Source organism: Melanotaenia boesemani, chromosome 2 (assembly GCF_017639745.1).
Source record: "Melanotaenia boesemani isolate fMelBoe1 chromosome 2, fMelBoe1.pri, whole genome shotgun sequence".
Classification (NCBI taxonomy): domain Eukaryota; kingdom Metazoa; phylum Chordata; class Actinopteri; order Atheriniformes; family Melanotaeniidae; genus Melanotaenia; species Melanotaenia boesemani.
Window position 1 is genome coordinate 29,686,929 of NC_055683.1, and position 21,787 is coordinate 29,708,715.

The following is a 21,787-nucleotide window of genomic DNA, read 5'->3' on the forward strand; positions in this document are numbered from 1 at the left end:
TCTAGCTGAACTATTGCACATTTGATAAAAGCACACATTTGTAATTTTTTCAATTGAATTTTTATTTATTTACATAATTTTTCCATGTTCTGAGTGGACTGAGATTAATGAAATGAGATAATTCTATGTGTTGGAAACATTTAACTTGTTAATACGATGTGCAAGATCTTTTCAGACATGTCACGAAAGATCGATAATTGATTTGTTTCGTTCTTTTTTTATTTTAATTGGATAGCAAGTAAAATGACTCATGCAGGTCTGCATAGCAAACAAGCGTGATGAGTTTAAGTTTCAAACAATTTTTTGAGAGTGTAAAAAAAATGTTGCCTTTAGTCACCAAATATATTTTGTGTGTCTAATTGGTGCAAAACCAAACTGCAAAACATCTTGTTGCTTTCTTTAAAAGGCTTATATTTAAAGTGCTTGCCAACAGCAATTTTTCTAGTCATCTCACATGGTTTCAAAATGTTTTAAATCTTGAATGAAATCCTTATGGTCCATTTAAAAAAGAAAAAAAAGATACTGGAACTAAATATTTCCAAATGAAATCCTGAAATATTCTCTGAATGGCACCAGCTAACAAGACCCTGAGAGAAACAGACGATCACCCTTTTCTTCCACATAAACAGGAAAAAGGTCACTGACCCCTGCGCATAAAGGCAGCCTTGACACAGAAGAGAGGTACAGCATTGCCAGACTTGTGACCTTGAGTGGAGCCTCACACTGTTTTACAACCTGCTGAGACCCCCTAACAGCTCACACAAGTAAAGATGCACAAATGCAGAATTCTCATCATACTATGATGTTTGTCTCTCTCAGATTTGAAAAAAAATAATAAAGACAAATACAGACACATAAATTCCAGTAACTTTTTAAAAATATATATATATCTACAATACAATTACATAATGTACAAGGCTGTATCTATATTTCAGTTTCTTGGGCAGTTTAATGAGTGCTGACTGCTTTCATTTATTCGTTTACATTAAACTTCAAATTCTTTTTCCATATTCCAAAAGCAGTATCAAAAGCATAAAAAATAATAATAAAAACACATTTCTATGGTGGCCATCACAGTAATTTCTCCCCTCTATGAAAGTAAGTGAACAATAGATCGAGCCACGAGAATTTTGCTGTTTACACAGTGAGAGTGAATAGAAATGCTTAAAACATTTCTAAAATCCCCTGTGATTCCTGGAAAGGCAGTCTGTCTCTCGTTTCCATCTGCTTTACATACAAGAACAGCTCTGTGCTTTGCACTGAGATTATTTGAATTTCACAGAGTGTTTGACATTTGATAATAGTGCAAAAAATTTATAGATTCTAGACTTCACCGTAGAAGGTTTCCTATCATGTTTGCTCAGGTTACCTTCCAGCACAAAAGAAGTTCAATATGGGAATCTCAAAAATCTGTGTGACATCAAAAAGACAAATCCGATTATTGTTTTAGTTTCACATGAGCAGATAGGTATCACTCAGCCCTAGAGGGAAAACATTTGCATAAAACATCATGAGCAGCTGGGAGAAGTGAAGGGAGAGCAAAACAAATGTTTGTCTAGCAGTTGTGCTAATATTTATCATGGCAGGCATCTAAATGCAACATAGTGATGTTGTCCACCTGTTGAGAGTAATGTATAACCTCTGTGTCAACATGTATGTAAATGAGGCTGTGTTGTCACCAAGCACTGCTTCTTTTTACCTGAATGATCATGGTTACACTTGGTTGATAATCTGAAAGACAGAGTTCAGATGAGAGATGAACAGATTTGTGTGTTGCTACAGACTAGGAGGCCGTGGGCAATGTGTAGGAGTGGGATGTAGGAGGGTGTATGCATGTGGTATGTGTAGTTTGTAGTTTTCCTGTTGAAGGAGAGAAGCAATTTTTCTGTGCCAACAGAGCTTCTCTGGCTGATTTTTTTTTTTTCCCCCAGGTTAGTACAGATGCAGATGTTACCACCCTCTACTGGACCAGAGAGTAAATACGCATTAAGTTACCAATATATAAATAAATAATAATAAAAATAAAAAAACCTTGAAGTTCGTTAATTTGCGCTAACAATGAGTTCTTGTAGCTGAGTTTGTCGATTTTTGTCAGATCAAACAGTAATGACAAGTTTGAACACAACATGGAACCATTTATATTCCCTCCGCCTCTCGAGTTTCAACCCGGTGTGTTTTTATCGTACCACCCGCAGCAGCTGCGGAAACTGTAGCTTCGTTAGCAATCCAGTTATTTCTCATACGTTTTCGTATTAGAGATGTAAATGTGGTGATAACAGGTAAAAGAATAAACTTTAACGTGTTTATCTCGGATTTATCTTAAGTCAAATGTGGTTGATTTTAAATTAAGCATAAAACCCATTTTACCCCTTACACACGGCACGACATTTTCTAAATATCAGACATTTACACTAAATCTTTAAATTTTTTCTAGATTTCAGTTTGTTTGACCACATTGCAAACGGTCGCTTTCGGGAATTTAAAACATTTTACCCGATAATAAGTAGATAAAGCTATATACAAACAAACATTTGACACGTAAGTGATTTTTGTTCATCTTTATATGTCTACTTCATATTTAACACATCTAGCTCTTAACATATAGCTTAAAAAGCTCTTAATATGTTTTAGACTAAGGCGAGATGTTTGAATTATTAAACGCCCCAACTTTCCTGTATGATCAGAAGTTATGTGGAAAATAGGTAAAGCCATGGTGTAAATTTGTTTTCTATTGATGGTTTTTAATCAGAAGTTTTTACTAAGGTGAATTTGGAAGCATGTGTCTCCAAACATCCCAAATAACGTCTGAGTTCATGCTTCTTTGTATTTAGTTTTTTGGCTCACATATCTCTTGTGACCTCATAAAAATCATATAATTGCTGCAGGAAACTTCTGCAGCATACCATAGGCACATGGTATATTAAATACAGCTTTTCGTTTTTGCTGAGTTTAGTCTTCCTCAATGTTCACATAGCTGTGTTTCTCTACGCAAATGAGTCAGGCGCTCAGAGCTGGCTCCCTCTTAGGTTGGCTGCATCTCCTGCTACACACGGGATCCAAACATGGATGGAGTCACATGCAGGAAGAATTGGCTGTTTCAGAAACCATGCGACAAACTGTCAGCATTATGCAAGAGTCCCAATGGCCGTTCTGGCTCAGGATGTTCTCACCTGTGTTTTGTGTTTGCCAATTTAGAAATTAGGTGTATAAGACTGCTTCCCTGCAGCAGAGAACCGTTTAGTAATGAAATAAACAAGTGTCCTGTGTGTGTGCGACAATGGAGAGCATTTGTTACATTGATGGGCCTGTGACCAGCTGAGTACATAAACAATTAAAGTCCAACTTTTAGCAAATTGTTCCAAATTATACTTCAAACAACATGGATGTAATTTGAGTTCAAATGAGAGGTTCTTTATTATTATGGCATCTTGTGGTAGGGGGTCTTCACTTACCTCCACTCTCCATCCTGCAGATCACAGAGAGACCATCTTCTCATCAATGGCTTCACTTTGGTCAAAAATCTCTGCCACTCTGCCTTTAAATGAAGAACAGTTTCCTCTGCAGTTCAGTAACAAAGTGGAGTCAAGTGTGGTGGAAAGGCTCAGACAGTCCAGGCAGCAGCTGTACAGCAACACAACAAGCACCAGCCGGATGCTTAACGCTCAGATCATTTTGGATATTTCATGGGAGAAACTCAACACAGGGACATGGCGGGATGTGGACAAAGAGTGGCGTCGAGTTTACTCTTACGGCTGCCTTTTCAAAGCGGCTGCACTGTGTCGAGAAAATCCATCAGAGGATGAGCTACTGCAGGCTGTCAGGACTTGTGACATGGGTTTACTCATGGGCGCAGCTATCATGGATAATATACTGCAGGACATTGTTCGGATTTTGCAATGTGAAGTCAGAAAAAGTGTTAAAGAAGAGGATGAAGGTGAACATATGCAGGTGAAGGTCAGTGGCCTTTTTTTCTATATTAAAATTACACTTTATTTACATGTGTCACTTTGACTATGATTCTTACTTTACATACTTATAATAATAAAAAAATAAAAGTCTTTAATTTTTTTTTGCCCTTCATCTCGAAGCAGACCTTTTTTTAAGGTTAGATCATTTTATTTAGACCAGGGTTGGCTCTTTGCTTTTTTAACTTTTTTTTCTTTTATTATATGTGTTTATTTTATGCCTTGAAAATGTGAACTTAAAACATCTGAGGTATCTGAATAATTTGCACCCAGAGCAGAGCTGCAACAGCTATTTATATATATTTTTTTTTACTTACTGTTCATTCCCTGTTAATCAGGTCATGAAATATATTTTAAAAAATGCTAGTCACATTAACCTACACAGTCATAATTTTCTCAGATGTTAAGATGTCTCTTTTTGCCCCTAACAATCCAATCAACATTAATTTAAAGTGAGTAGATAGTCCATACTTGTCTTTGCGTTTCCTATACTTAACCGGTTGAATAATTATCTTACCCTTTCAGCTCTATTTTAATCTTACACTGTTAACAGAGAAGAAAGACTGCATCCCCACATGTTCCCTCCATCAAAGACGGCTTGGCTGTTCCCAGAATCAAATGTCCTTCCTTGGAAAGCTTCAATACAAACTACCTGCTTCCCCTCAAGCCAGTGATTTTAGAAGGAATCATCGACCACTGGCCTGCCCTCAACACACACCCCTGGAGGTTTGTTTTCTTGAATGTATTCTAGTTAAATATTTGCTTTCTTGTTACACATATAGCTTGGTATGATCCATGGCTGTTGTTTTGCATGTTTATGCCCAGGTGGCATCACCATGGCCCTTTTGTTGTTTGTAATATGTTAAACTCAAACTCTCACAAGGTTAAAGCAGAAAGCCACTTTAAAAATGTGTATTCTGTCAAAATGAGTGTTGCAGTATTAACATCAGCCTCCAGCTTCATGTCCACTTATATTCAATTCAGCCATGTAATCAGACTGATATTCACTTTGACGACAGCTGAGTGCACTTATCCAGCTGAGGGGAGGAAGGAAACCTGGAGGACTCTCATACAGAGGGAACATGCAAATTTTAACAGGCATTTTAACATGTGGTGTAAGTTAAGGTTTAATTTTCTTGAAATGTGAAAAAATTGTGTTGACACAAAGGTCGGTTCAGCTGTTTCTACATTAGGCGTGTCTCAAAACAACAATTTCCTGTATAGTTAGAATTGCTATAATTATAAATATCTTGATCATGTCTGCATTTTTTTCAAATTCACCTGTATGAAAACAGCTGGATCAAACTAACAAGTTTTTATTTCCACCATTCAATGAATAAGACTGACGGATAAAGTTGACATCCTTTCAATTACATCTTCTGCCAAATCGTCTGCAAAACACTACTTTCAGAACCACAATGACCACATTTATCTGTGAATTTTGATAAATTTCTCCTCCCTGCAAAGCATAGATTACCTGAGGTCTGTGGCTGGTTGTCGGACTGTTCCTGTTGAGGTGGGATCCAGATATACGGACGAGGACTGGTCACAGACACTGCTTACCGTCAACGAATTCATTGATAGATATATTCTGAATAAAGTGAGTGAAACTCAACAAGCCCCAAAAGTTCATTCTTACCTTGATTAGAGATAAGAATGTGATGTCTAACAATATTTGGACTCTTAACTTGCAGAGCCAAATCTCTCCAGATGGAGTGAACGATGTGGGTTATCTTGCTCAACACCAGCTGTTTGATCAGGTCTGGCTCTCATCTGACTTTTGGTGTTACATGATGTTATGTTATAAAATTATGTAATTTAAACATTTTAAGTTTTTCCCTAGCAGCAGATTTATTAGTCTAACTTTGGCAAATAGGAATCAGTTGATGGCAGTGGCTCATATTAACCTGGTGTGTCCTCATTACGTTGCACTGACTTTGTTCTAAACTGACTGAATTTGTTTACATTTATTTAAATTCAGTTAAGTTGGACAAAAGCTTTTGTTTGTGGCATGAAAGAAAAGGTACAACAAAAGTGATTTCTTTTGAAGAATTGTAGGATTTTATCGTATATAGATTACATATGTAGTTTGAGCACACTTACTCGTTCAAAATGAGAAACTGTAACCAAAATTAGATATATTTAGTGAATGAAATTGGTCTAAAATGCCCCATGACTTGTTTATATGTCCTGTTTATTTTACCCAAGATACCAGAATTAAAAGAAGACATCCGCATCCCTGATTATTGCTCTCTTGGTGAAGGAGATGAAGATGATATTACTGTAAATGCATGGTTTGGACCCACAGGAACAGTATCTCCTCTTCACCAAGATCCTCAGCAGAACTTCCTGGCTCAGGTGACCACAACGCAACTGCTTCCCGAATCTGCTGTCATAACATCTGTCACCTGATCACAGTTTACTAACCGCATGGGATTCCCTTACATATATATATATATCAGGTGGTGGGAAGCAAATACATTCGCCTGTATTCCCCAGAAGACACAGACAAGCTATATCCTCATCAGTCACAGCTTCTTCATAATACCAGTCAGGTGGGATCCACAGTCCATCCAAACTGAAAACATGTTGAGGTTGAAAATAAATCCAGTACATCAGGTTTCTGATTTCTTCTGTGCAGGTGGAGGTTGAGAATCCAGACACGGAGCACTTTCCAGAGTTTATCAAGGCTCCATATCTGGAATGCGTGCTACAGCCTGGAGATGTGCTGTTCATCCCTGTCAAACACTGGCATTATGTCCGATCACTAGAAGTCAGCTTTTCTGTCAGTTTCTGGTGGTCATGACTGCAGATTCATTATAAATAAATGAATAAGTAAATGCATATTGATCATGCTTTCTGCTGTGGTGAGGAACAACCAGTTAAGAGTTTAGCTGATGTGAAACTAATTGTCATAAATGTGAAGACAATTGCTGATCACACCAACCTTTGATCCTTTAACATCGAACACATGCTGATGAACAGCTTAATTGAGCTGCTGATTAGTTAAACATCCATTATGTAGAAAGCTACCTGCAGCAAAAGCTTAAAACACAACAGATGTTAGTCATGTAATTAGATATGTTTGTTTTGAAACTGACTCTTTAATTGTGTCCTCAACCTGAATCACACAGAAGTCCTACACCGACTGACTTCCATAATTAATGGAAATGAGGAAAGTCTTCAAATTTAATAACCGGGTTAGCTAAAGGTACAGAAACATAACAAGTGCAGGTCTCCGGATAAACTTGACAGTTGGAGGCAATCAAGCAGGTAACAAATAACACTTATTAGAATAAATAAACTAATTCCCTGGGCTTAGGTTGACTTTAAAATTTCGACAGTTTCACTGGATAAATGCCATACAGTACAACTCAACAACAACAAAGACAGCAGCACACTTCAAGCCCCAGACGTGCATCCCACAGGTCCATTTCAATCAAGTTTGCTTATTACAACTATGACGTGAGGATGTGACAAAATTAAGCAGATCAGGCCTGATGCGCACATTCGATTCGCTTTCCAACCAAATAGTCTGATAAAGTGGTGCTGTGGGAAATCAAAGCTTTGTTAGCCTGGGGAAGCTGAAGAGTTGTGGGAACACTAAAGTAAAACAACAGCTAAATAAACAGTAACAGGAAACATATTCTGTCCATAGTTTTTCCCCATGTCATTAAACTTCCCTGCACATGCATAGAGATGTTTGGGCACAAGTGAAGTCGTATGCGAGTCTTCAATCCTGGTTTTCTTCTTTCTGGTGAAATGGCTCATGCATTGAACATGCCAGTGTTCAGGTAATAGACTTATCCAAACCTAGTTACTTTCCTTACAAGGTTATCTGTCTGAAGCAACAACAGAAATTCTGTTGGGATTTAATTCTGAGGGTAAATGCTGTATTCTTTTATTCGCCCTTCAGTGCTTTGTCTACATCAAGCAAGTGGCATAATTGACGTAAGGTTTCACAAACCTGCTTACACTCATTATAATGTAATCAATACTCAATTACAGATGAAGTAACGCTGGACTTCGGGGTCTCTAACCCCTTCTCTTAAACTTGAACCTTGCACACTTCTTTTTTTTCCTTTTTTTTATATTAATGGCCTAAAAACTTAATTTTCTAGACAAATTCAAGCAGTTTCAGTCACATTATTAAAGTATTGTGTACAAGAGCTTAGGGTGCAGTCCAGTTCCATTTAATGTCTAGATTAGCTGAGCTATGTTATTAAAACTAAACTCTTTCCTGTTTCAATTAAGTCGCAGATTGCAAAATGCATAAAAACTTTATTCATTAAAGATTCACAATATTAAAGAAAACATTAACATTCATATGTAAAATGTACAAAAACAATAATGGGTATTAATTGTCAAGCATTAATTAGTATAATTTATACTTATAAACAGCTTCTAAATGAAAGTTTATACATAAAATATCTTCAGCTACAACAAACCTGAGCTGGAAGCAACGCAAAGTACAATATAAAGTTAAGTGGTTGTTAACACATTCAGACCAGTGCATTGCAGCTATGTAGTGGAAAATGTGATAAAAGGTTAATATTGATCACTGTGTTGTTTTGATTAATAAAGACAGAGTGTGCAAAGCACAATTTAAGCACCTTGAGAACCATATAATACTATTACAATGTTTTATGAAACCATCTCGGTTTAGAGAGTAACATCAATTCTGGCTGCTATTCTCAGTTTAGTGTCATCAAAATGTAAGAGACCGTTATTGCATCATGATGGAAAGTGTTTGAAATAGGTTATCAGGAAATAAACATTGCCAGCTTGTTTAGTTTTTCTTTTTCTTCTTCTTTTTTTCCCCTAACCCACATCCTCCCAAAAAAAGCATCTGTCCCGGAAAACAATCGATGATGAAATGGACACGTCTTCTTTCTAATATTCCTGTGAATCCACAGAGAAGTCCTGCATTCTCTCCACCACGAAGAAGCAGAGTGTCCCAGTGAAGCCAAAGATGACCATTAGCAGGAGCTGCCACATGAGCAGGAGGTATCCACTGTAGAAGAATGCCACGGCTGCACTAACAGACTAAGAGATACATAAATTTAACTGATTATTTAAAAGAATGGCTTTGACAGCAAGTCCTCCAACAGTGTTCATTGTACTGTAGTTAGATTCATACTAACTACAAATCTTAAAAGTTTGGTCTATTTCAGTCATTAACCAAACCAAATATATTATCCTAATATTTATAAAGCAAATTAAGAAAAAAAAAATCACAAATTCTTAGGTTTAATCTTCTTATAGACTACCTGCAACAAATCCAGGGTAAAGGTAAAGATGAGCCTCTGGCGCTGCCTTTTTTTTAAATAAGGCTTCAGTTGAATGTATTTCACAGTTGACAGGGCATTTTGACAGAATTTTCCTCAGCTCTGCTAACAATATCTGAGAACAGGCAGCTGGGGATTACCTGGATGAATTTGAAGATGGCAAAAGCAGGCGTGCTTTGCTCTGCATAAACATGGCCGAGTATGCTGTAGAGCTGTGTGTTGAAGCAACTATCTCCAAGTCCAAGCAAAAAGCTGCACAGCAGGGCAATGGATACACTGAAGGAAAGCAAAGTTCTTATTAAAATACGACATGAACTCCTTTATGTTCAAATAGCAGAGAAATGACATACCTTGGAGTCAAATATGGGTTCTTTTGGGTTGTTGTTTCAAAGACGACGGGGGCGTCGTCAGGGATGTTAAGGAAGATCAAATAGGAAGCAATAAAATGGACAACCATTCCCAGAAACACCACAGAGGTTCGTCTGAAGCGACTGTTCTTACACAGCAATCCAAAGAAACCCCCACCTGATTGGTAACAAGATAGTCTGTGTAAATTCAAACTTCAGTGACTTTAAATCTACCTGAAATTGCTCTGAGAAGAAAGTGAACCCACCTACTATTTCTCCTATGCCTACCACAATCCCAGAAATCCCAATCAAGCCTTTAGCAGCTTCTCCAAAATGTGTAGTTGCTCCAATACATGTTCCATACACACCGCTGTAGAAAGATAGCTCGAGGCCTGGAGAACAGGGAGGATTGTGCTGGGCTGTAGCTGCAAGTCTTTAACTGGAGGCTGAAAGATTTGCTACATTAATGCATTTGCCTTACCGCTGTATGCCATGCAGGGACTCAAGAGCATTATCGTTTTAGTCTTCAGCAGCTGCACCATGGTTTCTGAAGGGGACAAGATGCAATACTGATTTGAATTGCTTAAAAAAGGCCATGTTTCTTTACCTTCTTTACCAATATATTGAGATGAGATGAAAATTCAGACATTAAGACCCTTTATTGCCTCTGACAATTAATGTCAGTGCTAGTAGAATATGGGAAAATACACTCACATTCACAATACACAACAAAGCCACATTTAAATGCAGACAGAAAAACACCCAGGAGGACTTCCATTCAGCTGTTCAGATTGTAAAGCAGAAATCCCACCAGGTTTGTCTATTGATGCCCTTTCTTGACATGAATCAGCAAGCATCTTTGATAAACCTGATATCTTCAAGGCAGATGCACACAAGTCTTACATGCACACACGATACACATGAGACAAAACACAATCTGATCATCCAAACAACTTAAGGCAGCACTGAAGGCTGGAGTAAGTGCGACAGAGTTTCCAGTTGACAAACAGAAAGATAATCTGAGATAAACTTGTGCTCAGGCAGTTTCTGTGTGCTCTATCGTGATGCCGGGAGATTCCTATCTATAAGAAAGCAATTTTCGTTTGAAGAAGAGCAGAACTGCCTGTGACTGCTAGTTGCAGGGTGCTACTTAGTGAGACTTAATGAAAATGACATGTTTTGGGGTCTTCTGTGCTTTTTCTATTTCATATCAACTGCAAAGACTCATTAGAGGAAAGGGCTGTATTATGATTCTGTGTGTGGCCATCACAAACAGAACAGAGCTTAATGGACTTTCTTAAAGGTCAGAATTACCCTAAACATGAGTCTTAAAACACTTGATTTCTGATGCCAAGTAAAAAACATGACAGACTTAAGAATCCCTACCAAAGCTGTTCAGACCCTTTCCCACTTGACCACTTATGACTGGATCTCACTTAGCTGCTCTGTATGGAAATAAACAGATAACCTACATAATGCAGTCACATATCAGCTGAGCATCACAAACAGCATCAGGTCTGCTGATGTTTCTGTAAAATCACAAAAATATTCAGTAACTGAACTACAGCTTTATTATTAGTCACTGATTTGCCTGAACTGCATTAATTGTGGAATTATTTACAGATATTTGAATTAGCTTCTGCAGGCTAACAGATGTGATAAGAAGGAATGAGCATAAAGTACATGATTTGTTATGTTGCAGAGATCATCAGCACACCTATAACACACACTGAAGCTTTTAAAACTCATTAAAACTCAGATGGCTAGTCCTCAGTTTCCATGCAAATTAGCTTTGCACACAGAAGCTGAACCTGTGGCACATATTTGGAAAGCTGAGATTCTTATTTGATTGATGTTTTTTAACAATACAGTGACCACAGTGAGTACAGTAAACACCAATAAATGTACTACAGGTAAGTCACTTAGGCATGAAGCCTTTTGGTAATCCACTGATCTTCCTCTGACAGAGACTGTTTTATGATCCAGCTCAGTAAAACTTAATTTTTCTTCAGTATATTCCCACTTATTGCTGCTGCATCATCTCCAATGAGCTGTACCTCATTTTGAATGTATACTTTCTTATAAAGCTAGTTTGTATGTAAATGCTCTTAATGCAGTGATTTTAAAATATAGCTTTCAACTGACACCTCACAGGAGACTAGGATTTTCCATGTAGTGCCCACAGGCTACAATAGCCAATTTTGCAGCAAGAAAAATGAACGACCCTCTTCTGCCATGTAAGCGCCAAGCCAGCTGTAAACAAGCTTTTTGAGGTCCAAGATTGTTAAAATGTGAGTCCCAAGACAGACAGGACAGATCTGGAGGTTTAGAGCTGAACTCATTGTTGCTCGGCTTGCTGTCTACAGAAATGAACATTCTAGACGAGTCGGTTTTTATTTGTGAATAATTCAGCCTGTAAATTTTGACACTGCTTTTTGCACAACAGGGAGAGACAAAAAAAATAAAAATAAATAAAATAATAATAATAATGCTTGTATGGAGTCACATCAGGTCAGTAGGTGGTTTCAGAAGGAGTTCCAAGCAAAGACTGTGCTCAGATTATTTTCAGATAATTGTAAGAATGCAGACAGAAATGTCCTGAACTACCTCTGAATAAGACCTGATGATTGGATCTGAATATACATGCACTGCTCATAAATAAAGGAAACACAATCATTATCATGTAAACTCTAAGTCAGTCCAACTTCTGGGGTATAGATCAGTGCAGTTTGGAAAAAACACTGATTGTGAATCAATTTAATCTGCTGTCGTACACATGGAACAGGCAAGAGGTGGAAGTTAGAGGCAATTAGCAAGACAACAAAGGGAAGGTCCTGACAGTGGTGGCCACAGACCATTTCCTTGTCTTCATCCTTTCTGGCTGATTTTTGGTCACATTTGCATTGTGCCAGTGCCCTGACCTGCAACCCACAGAAGTTGCTCATGTAGTGCAGCTCATCCAGGATGGCACATCTGTGTGAACTTTGGCATGAAGGTTTGCCGTGTCTCCCACCACAGTGTTGAGAGCTTGGAGGAGATATCAGGAGAGAAGCCAGTATACCAGGAGACATGGAGGGGGCCGTAGGACAACCTAGCAGTAAGACCGCTATCTGCTCCTTTGTGCAAGGAGGAACAGGAGGAGCACTGCCATAGCCCTACAAAATGACCTCCAGTTGGCCACTCATGTTCAACAAACTGTCAGAAACAGACATCATGAGGGTGGTAGGATGGCCTGACGTCCACAAGTGGGGCCTGTGCTCACAGCCCAACACCGTGCAGCCTGAATGGCATTTGCCAGAGAACACCAGGATTGGCAGATTCAGGGATTGGCGCCCTGTGCTTTTCACAGATGAGAGCAGGTTTACACTGAGCACATGAGACGGACATGAGAGAGTCTGGTGACGCCATGGTTAACATTCTGCTGCCTGCAGCATCCTCCAGCATGACCGGTTTGGCAGTGGGTCAAGAATTTCATTTATCAAGTTTTAAGATGTATTTTTAAGTCTTCCCTTTATTTTCTCGTGTATCGTGTATAATCTGTCTCAGGTGAACTCACAACTAGAATTAGTGCTGTCCACTAGTGATTGGATTGCCCGGGTTTTAGAGGTAGTCTGGGACACTTTTGGCTACATCCTTTGAACTGTTGCTGCCACATAAGGGGATTGACTGATCTGCAGAAATGTTCAGCTAAATAGTAAGTATCTAAGTAACGTATACATATGGATGTCAGGATGAAGGTTGAATTTTAAGATGAGTTGTGCTACTCACTTTACCTGTCAGTAGTTTTAATTGTGAGGCTGATCTATGTTTGTTTTCCCTTTTTTTCAGAATATTTGAGAATGAAACTTGCGGGGAGTTTATGTGCTTCGCTTTAGCTTTAGCTAGCTGAGGTGAGCCAACACTGGATCAGATCTATTAGTTCCGGTCACCGTTTAACTGGCCTTGTCTAACACATTTAGCAAGTTACACATTTTTCTATTTCTCAGAGCTGATGTTTTGATGCAACTCACCAGAACTAAACACAAAGCTTTGGAGTGAGCCAGAAATATGATATTGTGTGTTATAGGGCACACACACAGCCCATTGATGTATTACAGGCAGTAAAGTTACTGTCTGATGTGAGCAGACATCTTTGTTCAGGCTTGCAGTCTGAAACTGGTTCAGAATAAAAACTGCAGAGACTATGAGCTTCATTTTGTGTGTTTTTTAGTTAGCAGAAACGTGCTAACACTAAGCTCTGCAACATCATCACAACATTACCCTCATTACGTCTCCCATATTATGCCTCTTTAACTCATCGTTGAGAATCAGGTGAATATTAAAACATGTTATGGTATAAAATAATGATATAGTTCAGGTCACTGAATACATTTGTGATTTCACAGGAACTCGTCTGACAGCTGACTGCGTGACCTGTATTTGCATATAGAGAAGTTAACTGAGACCTCAAATCATTGCATTGTAGGGTGGTTTAGGGCAGGATACAATAATAGTTCAGTGTTGACATATCAGTCAAGCCTAACAAATGAACTTGAGAGTTTTGCACTTTTATCTAACAATCTTTTTAGGACCATTTCATCAACTTTGTATGTGCTCTTTATCTTTAGTATTTTCATCTTAAGGACACAAATGGGAAAGACAGGAAGATGTGCATTAACACTAAACTAAGAAAACAATAGATGAGAGAGAGAAAGAGTATTGAATTTGCTCATATAAACTTACTCCATTTATTATCTAAGATGAATGCAGGAAATGGGTATATTCTAGGTATTATTTTAGTACATTAGGCCAAATACCACATAGTATTTTTATTCAAAAGCACAGATATAACTTACTGAATTCTGACTTGGTATCCTGCAAAGCAGTATTTGCTCTGTTCTTGTACCTAAACAACAGAAATAATATCAATATTAACATGTAAAACAGTGAAATTCATCAATAGAATTGAACAATGAACACAGTCAGGCTTCTACTGAGTAAACAAAGGATATTGACGATCAAAGAGAAGGGGCATTCCTCCCTGCAGGATTCCTTGTTTTTCTGTTGGAGTCATTGTTTAGTCTCGGACTCAACCAATAAGGATAAAATATTTGTATCTGGCAGATACCCAAAACAGTTTCTCCAAAAAAAAAAGAGAAAAAAATAGCATATGTGTCATCAAAGTTATTAATCTAACGCTATTTCTTGTCATATTTTATGCTATAGGGCTATTTTGTGTCCAATACTTTTAGTCATGTACTTTTCCACTGACTTCCAGTCGTCTTTGATGCAAACTACATTTTTCATCATGATTTGACTCAAGTTTGTAAAGATTCATGAAAATTCAAATGTGTCACCCTCAAAGAGAGTCTCCATCCCAGCTGCCCCAGATCTGCCTGATTGCACCCTACTCATGTCAAGTGCTATGATTAGGCTTGACTCTGTCAAAATTGCATCGATCTAGAGAAAATTGGTCAGTGTCATTTTGTGAAGGACATGAATGGTTTAAAACTTCTGCACAGCTGCAGCACAAAGTCATCTTAAAATTGCTTGCAAATCTAAACGTTGGTTATTTAGAGAAAGATGATTTTTTTTAGGTTGTTTTGTAACATCTCGTTACAAGGTCAACTAATAACTTTTTGTTTGTTAGTGTTAATATATTTTTGGTGGATTTTATGAGACCACGGTGAAAAGGCTGTAATTATCTAAAGGACAGTCATTTACATCATGCGGGTTGAGAGCAACGCCTGCCCCTCCTCTTCAGAGAGCATCTCTTCTTCACGATGGCTCGTTCTCAACACCAGGAAGCTGAGTGTGCCGAGGACAGAAGCGACCAGCAGGAACAGAAAAATATTTCTCCTGCTGATGTCTGAGAGTGGGAGATTAAAATAAACTCCTTCATTAAAATGCAGCAGATATATTAAGACCATTAAGTTAAGGCACATTCAGAATAACCAGTCGCTCATATAATCCCATTTGATGATATTTTACTTGCATCATTATGCTACATTTTGCTGTTAAAGTCACATCAGTAACCACTCAAGTCTGACCCTACCTGATATTTCTGTCTTTCCGTTCCAGTCCAAATAGATGTAAAGATTGCCAAACACCATGCTGCAAATAAACAGCGCATATTAAATTTCATCAGTTGCATATCACACACAAAGCTCACACATATGGAACTGCTGATGGGTGAAATCCACCTCCTGTAATCATCAAGGTTACAAATGGGTTTTCACCCAAATACAGCAACACACATGGCAAGGCAAGGCAATTTATTTGTATAGCACATTTCATGTACAGGACAATTCAAAGTGTTTTACATAAAACAAAGGCATTACAGATATTTAGAAATAAATAACCTAACAACATTATTCCCTTAGGGTGCTTTTAGGTCTGACCAATCCCAAACTGATACACAAATACACACAAATCCCTCTTTAAGCATTATATAATGCTCTATATATTCATTGTATGCCGTATTATTCCAGTGTCAGCATTATTTTGGTGAAATGTATGCAGCATAGCACCCTTAAAAATCCCCACGAAGGAATAAAGTAGGCTGTCTCTGCTGTGCATCCATGTGTCATCATTTAGTACGATTATAGCACACACCAGCTTTTTAGTGTCACGTACAGTGCTGCTTATTTTCCATAAAAAACATCAGGTTTTCACATAAGTCTTAAAAGTTGCTAAATAAATTCAAATTAAGATGCTTATATCAAGGGAAACAAATCTAATATTACATGTTGGTGGGTGGTAAAAGGATGTGAACCTTTAGGATGAGCAGTTAATTGGAAGGTGAAATTAAGGTCAGTGGAAGTACAAGTAGGCAAAAGTGAGTGCCCTGATTTATTTAAAGTACAAGCATTGATCAGTATGATCTTAATAACACGCATTTGTGGAAGTGTATCATGGCATCAACCGAAAGGAGATTTTAAAGGACTTCAGGAAAACTTGTTGATCGTTATCCGGTTACAAACCTGTCTGTCTTGGATTCCACCAATTCAGTCAGATAGGCTGAGTACAAATGGAAAAAATTTAAGACCATAGTTAGCTTTCCCAGAAGTGGTCGACCAGAAAGACGAAGATTTGGAAAAGCATGCAAAGTCACAAAGGAACAACTACAGGCCTCTCTCACACTGGAAAATGCTACTATTTTAGAGTACAGCATTCTACACTTAGTTGAGGTCTCCTTTTACTCCAGATGTTCATATTAATGCATCAATGTCTTCCATAGAGCAATGTTGCCTCAATCCCCCAACTATGCAGCCTAATTTATTCACTTCAAACACATCCAAAGGAAATATGTCTTGTTTATATTTCCTATATGACTTTATGTGACTTTGGGGTTCAAATGAAAAAGTAAAATGCAGATGCTGTAGTATCATGGTTTGGGCTGGGTTTGACACATCTGGGACAGGAAGTCTTATCACTGGTGGAGTAATAAATTCTCAGTTATACCAGCCTATTCTAAAGGAAAATGTCAGAACATTTGTCAGTCAAATGAACCCAGGAAAAAAAAGTTATGCAGCAAACAAGCTGTTTTACCAAATAATGAAGTTAAGCCTCTGTTAGGCCACATTCACGTCCTTAAAATGATGTGGAAGGACCTGAAGTAAGCAGTTCATGTGAGGAAACCAGATGTGTAGCTGCTCAGTAGAGGTGGAGTAAAATTCCTCCAAACTGGTGGACTGGTCAGCAGAGGTGTTTAGTTGTAGTTACTGAACAACGGTTCAAAAACTTTTGCCAGTTCTAGATATATTTTGAACATTTTCCTTGATAAACACAGCTGACTGTTGGTCAAGTATAAAATCTTTGTCTCACTTGATTAATTGGGTCTAATTATCAACTTTTAGGAATGGTGTGATGATGTTTTAGATCATAAACCAATCAGGAGCTTGGACACATGTACTCAAAACAGATGTGTTAGCGTGTCCAAACTTTTGTCTGGTACTCTTTGTGCGGGAATATGAAAAACTGTAAATGGTTTGCAAACTTTCTACCACCACTGTATGTTACACAAGGAGCAGGAGATGAATGAACAAGACCATGACTTTTGTTTTCTTCACATGACTCAGACATCATCAAAAATGTGCAAAATCACTTCAAGTCTGATCATAATTAGGACACAAGTGTGAGATTTAGCAAAGTTAAATATTTTAGCATTTAATTATCCCACCCTCTTGCAATTAATTGTGTACTTGAAATTTTGTGGTATCTCAAACCTCTTTCGGCCTTTCAGAGCTTAAAAATTGTGACCTTTAATTAAAGTGCTCTAATTTGGACAATCAGTGTAATGAAAAAAGAAGACTGGAAATGTTGTGTTAGCTGAGCAACTTGAGAAATTATGTTTGACAGGCAGGAAAAGTGGACTAGATTCATTTTCAAATGCATTAAAAAAACTGACTTAGTAAACATAATGATGTGTTTCAGTTTTTAAAGTTGTTTATTTGACTTGTGGGGTTAACAACAACAAGGTTCTGTAAGCCACTCTTTTCCATTTCTGCCTCTGATGACATATCCGCCTTAACTAAAAGAAAAATGTAAATGAGCCAGTATTTTTCCCCAGTGCCCCAGTAAGGGATAACAGAGGTTATTCATGAAAGACAACAGTGGTTTTCAGTGGCATTCTGTATTTTTTGTCTGCAGGCGATGAAAAATTGAATCATAAGTTTGCTATGACAGTGATCACCACTGTGGAGTCAGATTAGCTTTGCTCTATTGGGAGCTTTGTTAACAGGTGACAGCCTAAGTAATTATTATACTAATTCAATTTGCATATTTTAGTAAATACAAATTAATTGTCCAAGCCAGTACAGAAGAGAAATGAGCTGAATACAAGCAATAAAAAGACTAAAACTCTTTTATGAAGCTTGTTTTTTTTTTGTGTTTGTTTCTGTTGGAGGAGTGGGGTTATTAAATGTATTTATTTTTATGTATAACTCAGTAATAAATTCTGTCAAGAAGAAATGCAGACAGGATGTCCAACTTTAAATAAATATATATATACATAATAAATAAATAATATGAAAACATTGTGACAAATAGTGTTTTATGTGCTGAATGCAATAATAAGAAGGAGCAATTTAAGGCTGCAACATTTGGTTGGTTTATAGTGTAGATGAATAGGAGGAATGTTAGATTTTTATATAAAACATTTATTTTTTAACAAGTTATTTGTGCTAACATCCTGTATTTGGGCTTTAATAAATTTACATGAACTAATGCAAGAATGTAATGCATCTGCACTGAATGGACAGAGTTCAATGTTCCTGTGTCATACCTGCACTGCAAGAGAGCCCAGAACATCCCGGTGTTCCTGTTGATGGTGGAAGCTTCTGAGTTTTCCACTAGAAAGTGTCCTTGAGCCGTCCAAAGCACTGTGGGATGATTACAGGCAGAAAAAACAAACAAACAAAAAAAGTCTCTTAATCTCCCACATGAAGCAAGAAATTATCTTTCTGTGTAGGTAAGTCTAAGCATACTGTTGCCCAGGGATATGATAAAAATTCATTACACTGCAGTGATTTGAAGAAACATACACAATGGGGGAAAAAAAATGTGCCCCAAATAATTCTTCCTTATTTTCACAGTAAACGCTCAGCAGAAAGCTTCCTCTGTATTTTCACTAACATTCATAAGTTAAATTCAAGGTGTTGCAGACTACTTGGAGACACAGTCTCGAACCCATTTAAGCACTAATATGGGATATACTGTTTATAACATGCCAGGCATGATAATCCCTGTATGCATGATTAAACAACACTTGGATTTTATAATATATTATATAATATATATATTATATTATATAATATATAATTATATTAAAATAATTGCATGCCTTAGTATTGTGAGCTATTGTTAGTACACTGTATCCTGGATTCATGTGGCCATTTTAGTAAATGAAATTCAATTTAGCACAGGCCTTTAGTCTTTTGGAAGTGGTTAGATCACTGCTTCTATTAAATCATAATAGGATCTCACACTTTAAGCATTTCATTAATAATAACATAACAACATAAAAATCTGCCCCTCAAACTATCCTAAAACAGCATTTAATACTCCAGATATCTGCCTGAACAAAAGCAACAAATACTAATATTAGATAAATAAATTACATTTTAATCTAAAGTTCTTGACATTATGATCCAAGTTTTAAGGTTCAAGTCACAGAAATCAGTAGTGGAAACTGATAGAAAGTAAAGAGAGAAAGAAAAAAATGATTGTTATTTGCTTTACATGTCTCTCTTTTTTGTTTTACTTTTGTTACTTTTGTTTGCTGCTATGATAGAAGAATTAAATAACTCAACAAATGAACAATGTTTTTCCCAAATGCTTCCAAAACTAAGTACTGATGCTTAAGACATGAATGCCAATTCAAACACACATAAAAGATAATAGATTGAGCAGTAAAATAAACAGATATGAAAAAGATTTATTGTCTAATCATATGTGACATGACACATTGTGAAAGAGGAACTTACTGGCTGCTCCTATGCCAATGAGTACAGAGGTCAGGTAAAAAGACCACGTGGAGGGGATGATGAAGACCGCAATGTAACCACTGGACAGAAACACAGTAATGAAATCCACCATGAACATCCTCAGTATCCCTTCAGAACAGTAATTAGCACAGCCATGTTTACCTGTAAAGTAGACCACTCAAAAACATGGTCAGTTTGGCTCCAATTACTGTAACAAGCGATGGTGCAAGCAGGTTGGAGAATGAAAAGACTCCATAGATGATCCCAAGACTGTAAGGAAGGAAAAAGAGAAGCAAAATTAACCCCTATTTGCATAATGGTTTGTATTTTAACTCTTTTTTCTGTTATTGATTTACCTGTGGTATCCACTCCCGCTGAAAGTAGAATTTGTCAGACTTTTCACCACAGTTTGCTGGAAATTGTGAGGTGAAGGGTTAGAATTGTAAAGAAAAATAAATAGGTCATAGTGGTCTAATGACCTCAAGTGATTTATCCGGTCTGATAATTTCACTGACCATTTAAGAAAATCAGAAACACGAGATGCGCCTGACATCCTGACTGGCCCGTTCCCTACTACTCATGAGACGTCTGCTGCCCGCTTTTCTTTGTTTTTACTCATTAATTTAGAAATGGACTAACAATGGAAAAACGACAAATGTTGACTATATTACTTTTGCTTTCAATCAGACACGTGTGTGGGTGTGTACGCAGCAAAATATAATATTTAAGTTTTGACTGTGTCAGCGATGACAGGAAATCTATTTGATCGATTAAACTATGACCTCAAGTCAGCACAAAAAATGCTTTTAAGACAGAAAAACATTTGCGACTTTCAATGCAAATTTGATAACTTTTAAAAGTGACAAAGTGACAAACTTACTTCAACGTTCCCACAGGTGGTGAAGGCGGTGAAAATTAACAAAAATCCCAAACCTAAAATCACAACGTTGTAAGTTCTTCTGTCTGCCATGCTGTCTGAATACTCCTAATACATTTTAAATTTTAAGCGGCCTGTAATGTTGTTAAGTCGACTTATCTTAACGGTTAAGATTCCCATATGGATTTGAGTAAAAACGTTAAAACAAAGTCGCCACGGTGTTAAAGTTGACTTTACAGTTTAGTTACAGTTTAATGCGCAAAAAGCAGTCAGAGGGAGAGTGCACAGCACTGGATGAAATCAGACAGCAACAGAGCAGCACTGTCATAAGGACATATCCCTCCTTTTATACAAAGTACACATGATAACTTGTGACTTTAATTACAAGTTGGTTTTTTTTCTCTCTTTCCTTTTTACTCGGACTTCTTTTTGGTTGTCGTCACTTTTCCCTGCTTCTTCTTCTTTTAAGCAATTTGTGCAGATTTACACTCATTTAGTTGTGCTGCCATCCAGAGGTGACAGTGATTAAACGTTTCCAAGTGAAAATGGTCTTTTTTTTACTCGAAAATTCATTTAAATATAAATTTGAAAATATAGTTTAATTTGGCGATTCGTTTTTATTCGAATTACGTTTAACTTGGAAGAAAAAAAGTGAACTTGACAACTACTCACATCTGTCTGCTTTTGGTGCTACAACAAAGAGGCGTAATGAAGCGAGATAATAACCATCCACTTTCGCGTCTGCTAAATATTTCTTAAATCAGCAGCAGAACTTATTTAATATTTTCATTTGTTTAAATCGACACTTTTTACTTAAATTTGGTTGACTTGACTACGTGTTCCC

The 21,787-nt window shown here is 37.3% G+C and overlaps 2 protein-coding genes across 3 annotated transcripts; one reads left to right on the top strand and one right to left on the bottom strand.

The window, feature by feature from the left end:
- The first annotated feature begins 2,159 nt into the window (after positions 1–2,159).
- kdm8 (lysine (K)-specific demethylase 8) lies at positions 2,160–6,809 on the top strand. 2 transcript variants are annotated; one of them, XM_041969476.1, is made up of 8 exons: positions 2,160–2,279; positions 3,473–3,954; positions 4,519–4,691; positions 5,433–5,565; positions 5,660–5,725; positions 6,174–6,323; positions 6,428–6,520; positions 6,607–6,809. In XM_041969476.1, the coding sequence occupies exons 2-8, from the start codon at positions 3,499–3,501 to the stop codon at positions 6,769–6,771; spliced, it is 1,236 nt and encodes a 411-aa protein (XP_041825410.1). In that variant the 5' UTR covers positions 2,160–2,279; positions 3,473–3,498; the 3' UTR covers positions 6,772–6,809. The 2 variants fall into 2 exon arrangements, with proteins under 2 accessions (XP_041825410.1, XP_041825401.1); XM_041969467.1 differs by lacking the exon at positions 2,160–2,279 and adding an exon at positions 2,303–2,538.
- A 1,961-nt stretch (positions 6,810–8,770) lies between these two features.
- On the bottom strand, positions 8,771–21,410 carry LOC121629720 (UNC93-like protein MFSD11). The gene is made up of 13 exons (XM_041969453.1): positions 20,947–21,410; positions 20,423–20,478; positions 20,229–20,336; positions 20,067–20,146; positions 18,866–18,962; positions 15,635–15,693; positions 15,304–15,448; positions 14,436–14,485; positions 10,082–10,147; positions 9,867–9,992; positions 9,604–9,778; positions 9,394–9,529; positions 8,771–9,011 (listed from the first exon to the last, which is right to left on the bottom strand). Exons 1-13 carry the CDS (start codon positions 21,034–21,036, stop codon positions 8,859–8,861), a joined length of 1,341 nt encoding a protein of 446 aa, XP_041825387.1. The 5' UTR covers positions 21,037–21,410; the 3' UTR covers positions 8,771–8,858.
- Between the last annotated feature and the right edge of the window lie 377 nt (positions 21,411–21,787).

What these genes read in the sequence shown, in the direction of transcription:
- kdm8 (XM_041969476.1), top strand. Translation starts at nt 3,499, where the DNA reads ATGGCTTCACTTTGGTCAAAAATCTCTGCCACTCTGCCTTTAAATGAA. An exon ending in AGCAGAACTTCCTGGCTCAG is followed by an intron (nt 6,324 to 6,427) that starts GTGACCACAACG and finishes TATATATATCAG; the next exon opens with GTGGTGGGAAGCAAATACAT. An exon ending in TTCTTCATAATACCAGTCAG is followed by an intron (nt 6,521 to 6,606) that starts GTGGGATCCACA and finishes TCTTCTGTGCAG; the next exon opens with GTGGAGGTTGAGAATCCAGA.
- LOC121629720 (XM_041969453.1), bottom strand. Translation starts at nt 21,036, where the DNA reads ATGGCAGACAGAAGAACTTACAACGTTGTGATTTTAGGTTTGGGATTT. An exon ending in TCCCTGCATGGCATACAGCG is followed by an intron (nt 9,993 to 10,081) that starts GTAAGGCAAATG and finishes CCTGTTCTCCAG; the next exon opens with GCCTCGAGCTATCTTTCTAC. An exon ending in CCATCTTCAAATTCATCCAG is followed by an intron (nt 9,012 to 9,393) that starts GTAATCCCCAGC and finishes TGTATCTCTTAG; the next exon opens with TCTGTTAGTGCAGCCGTGGC.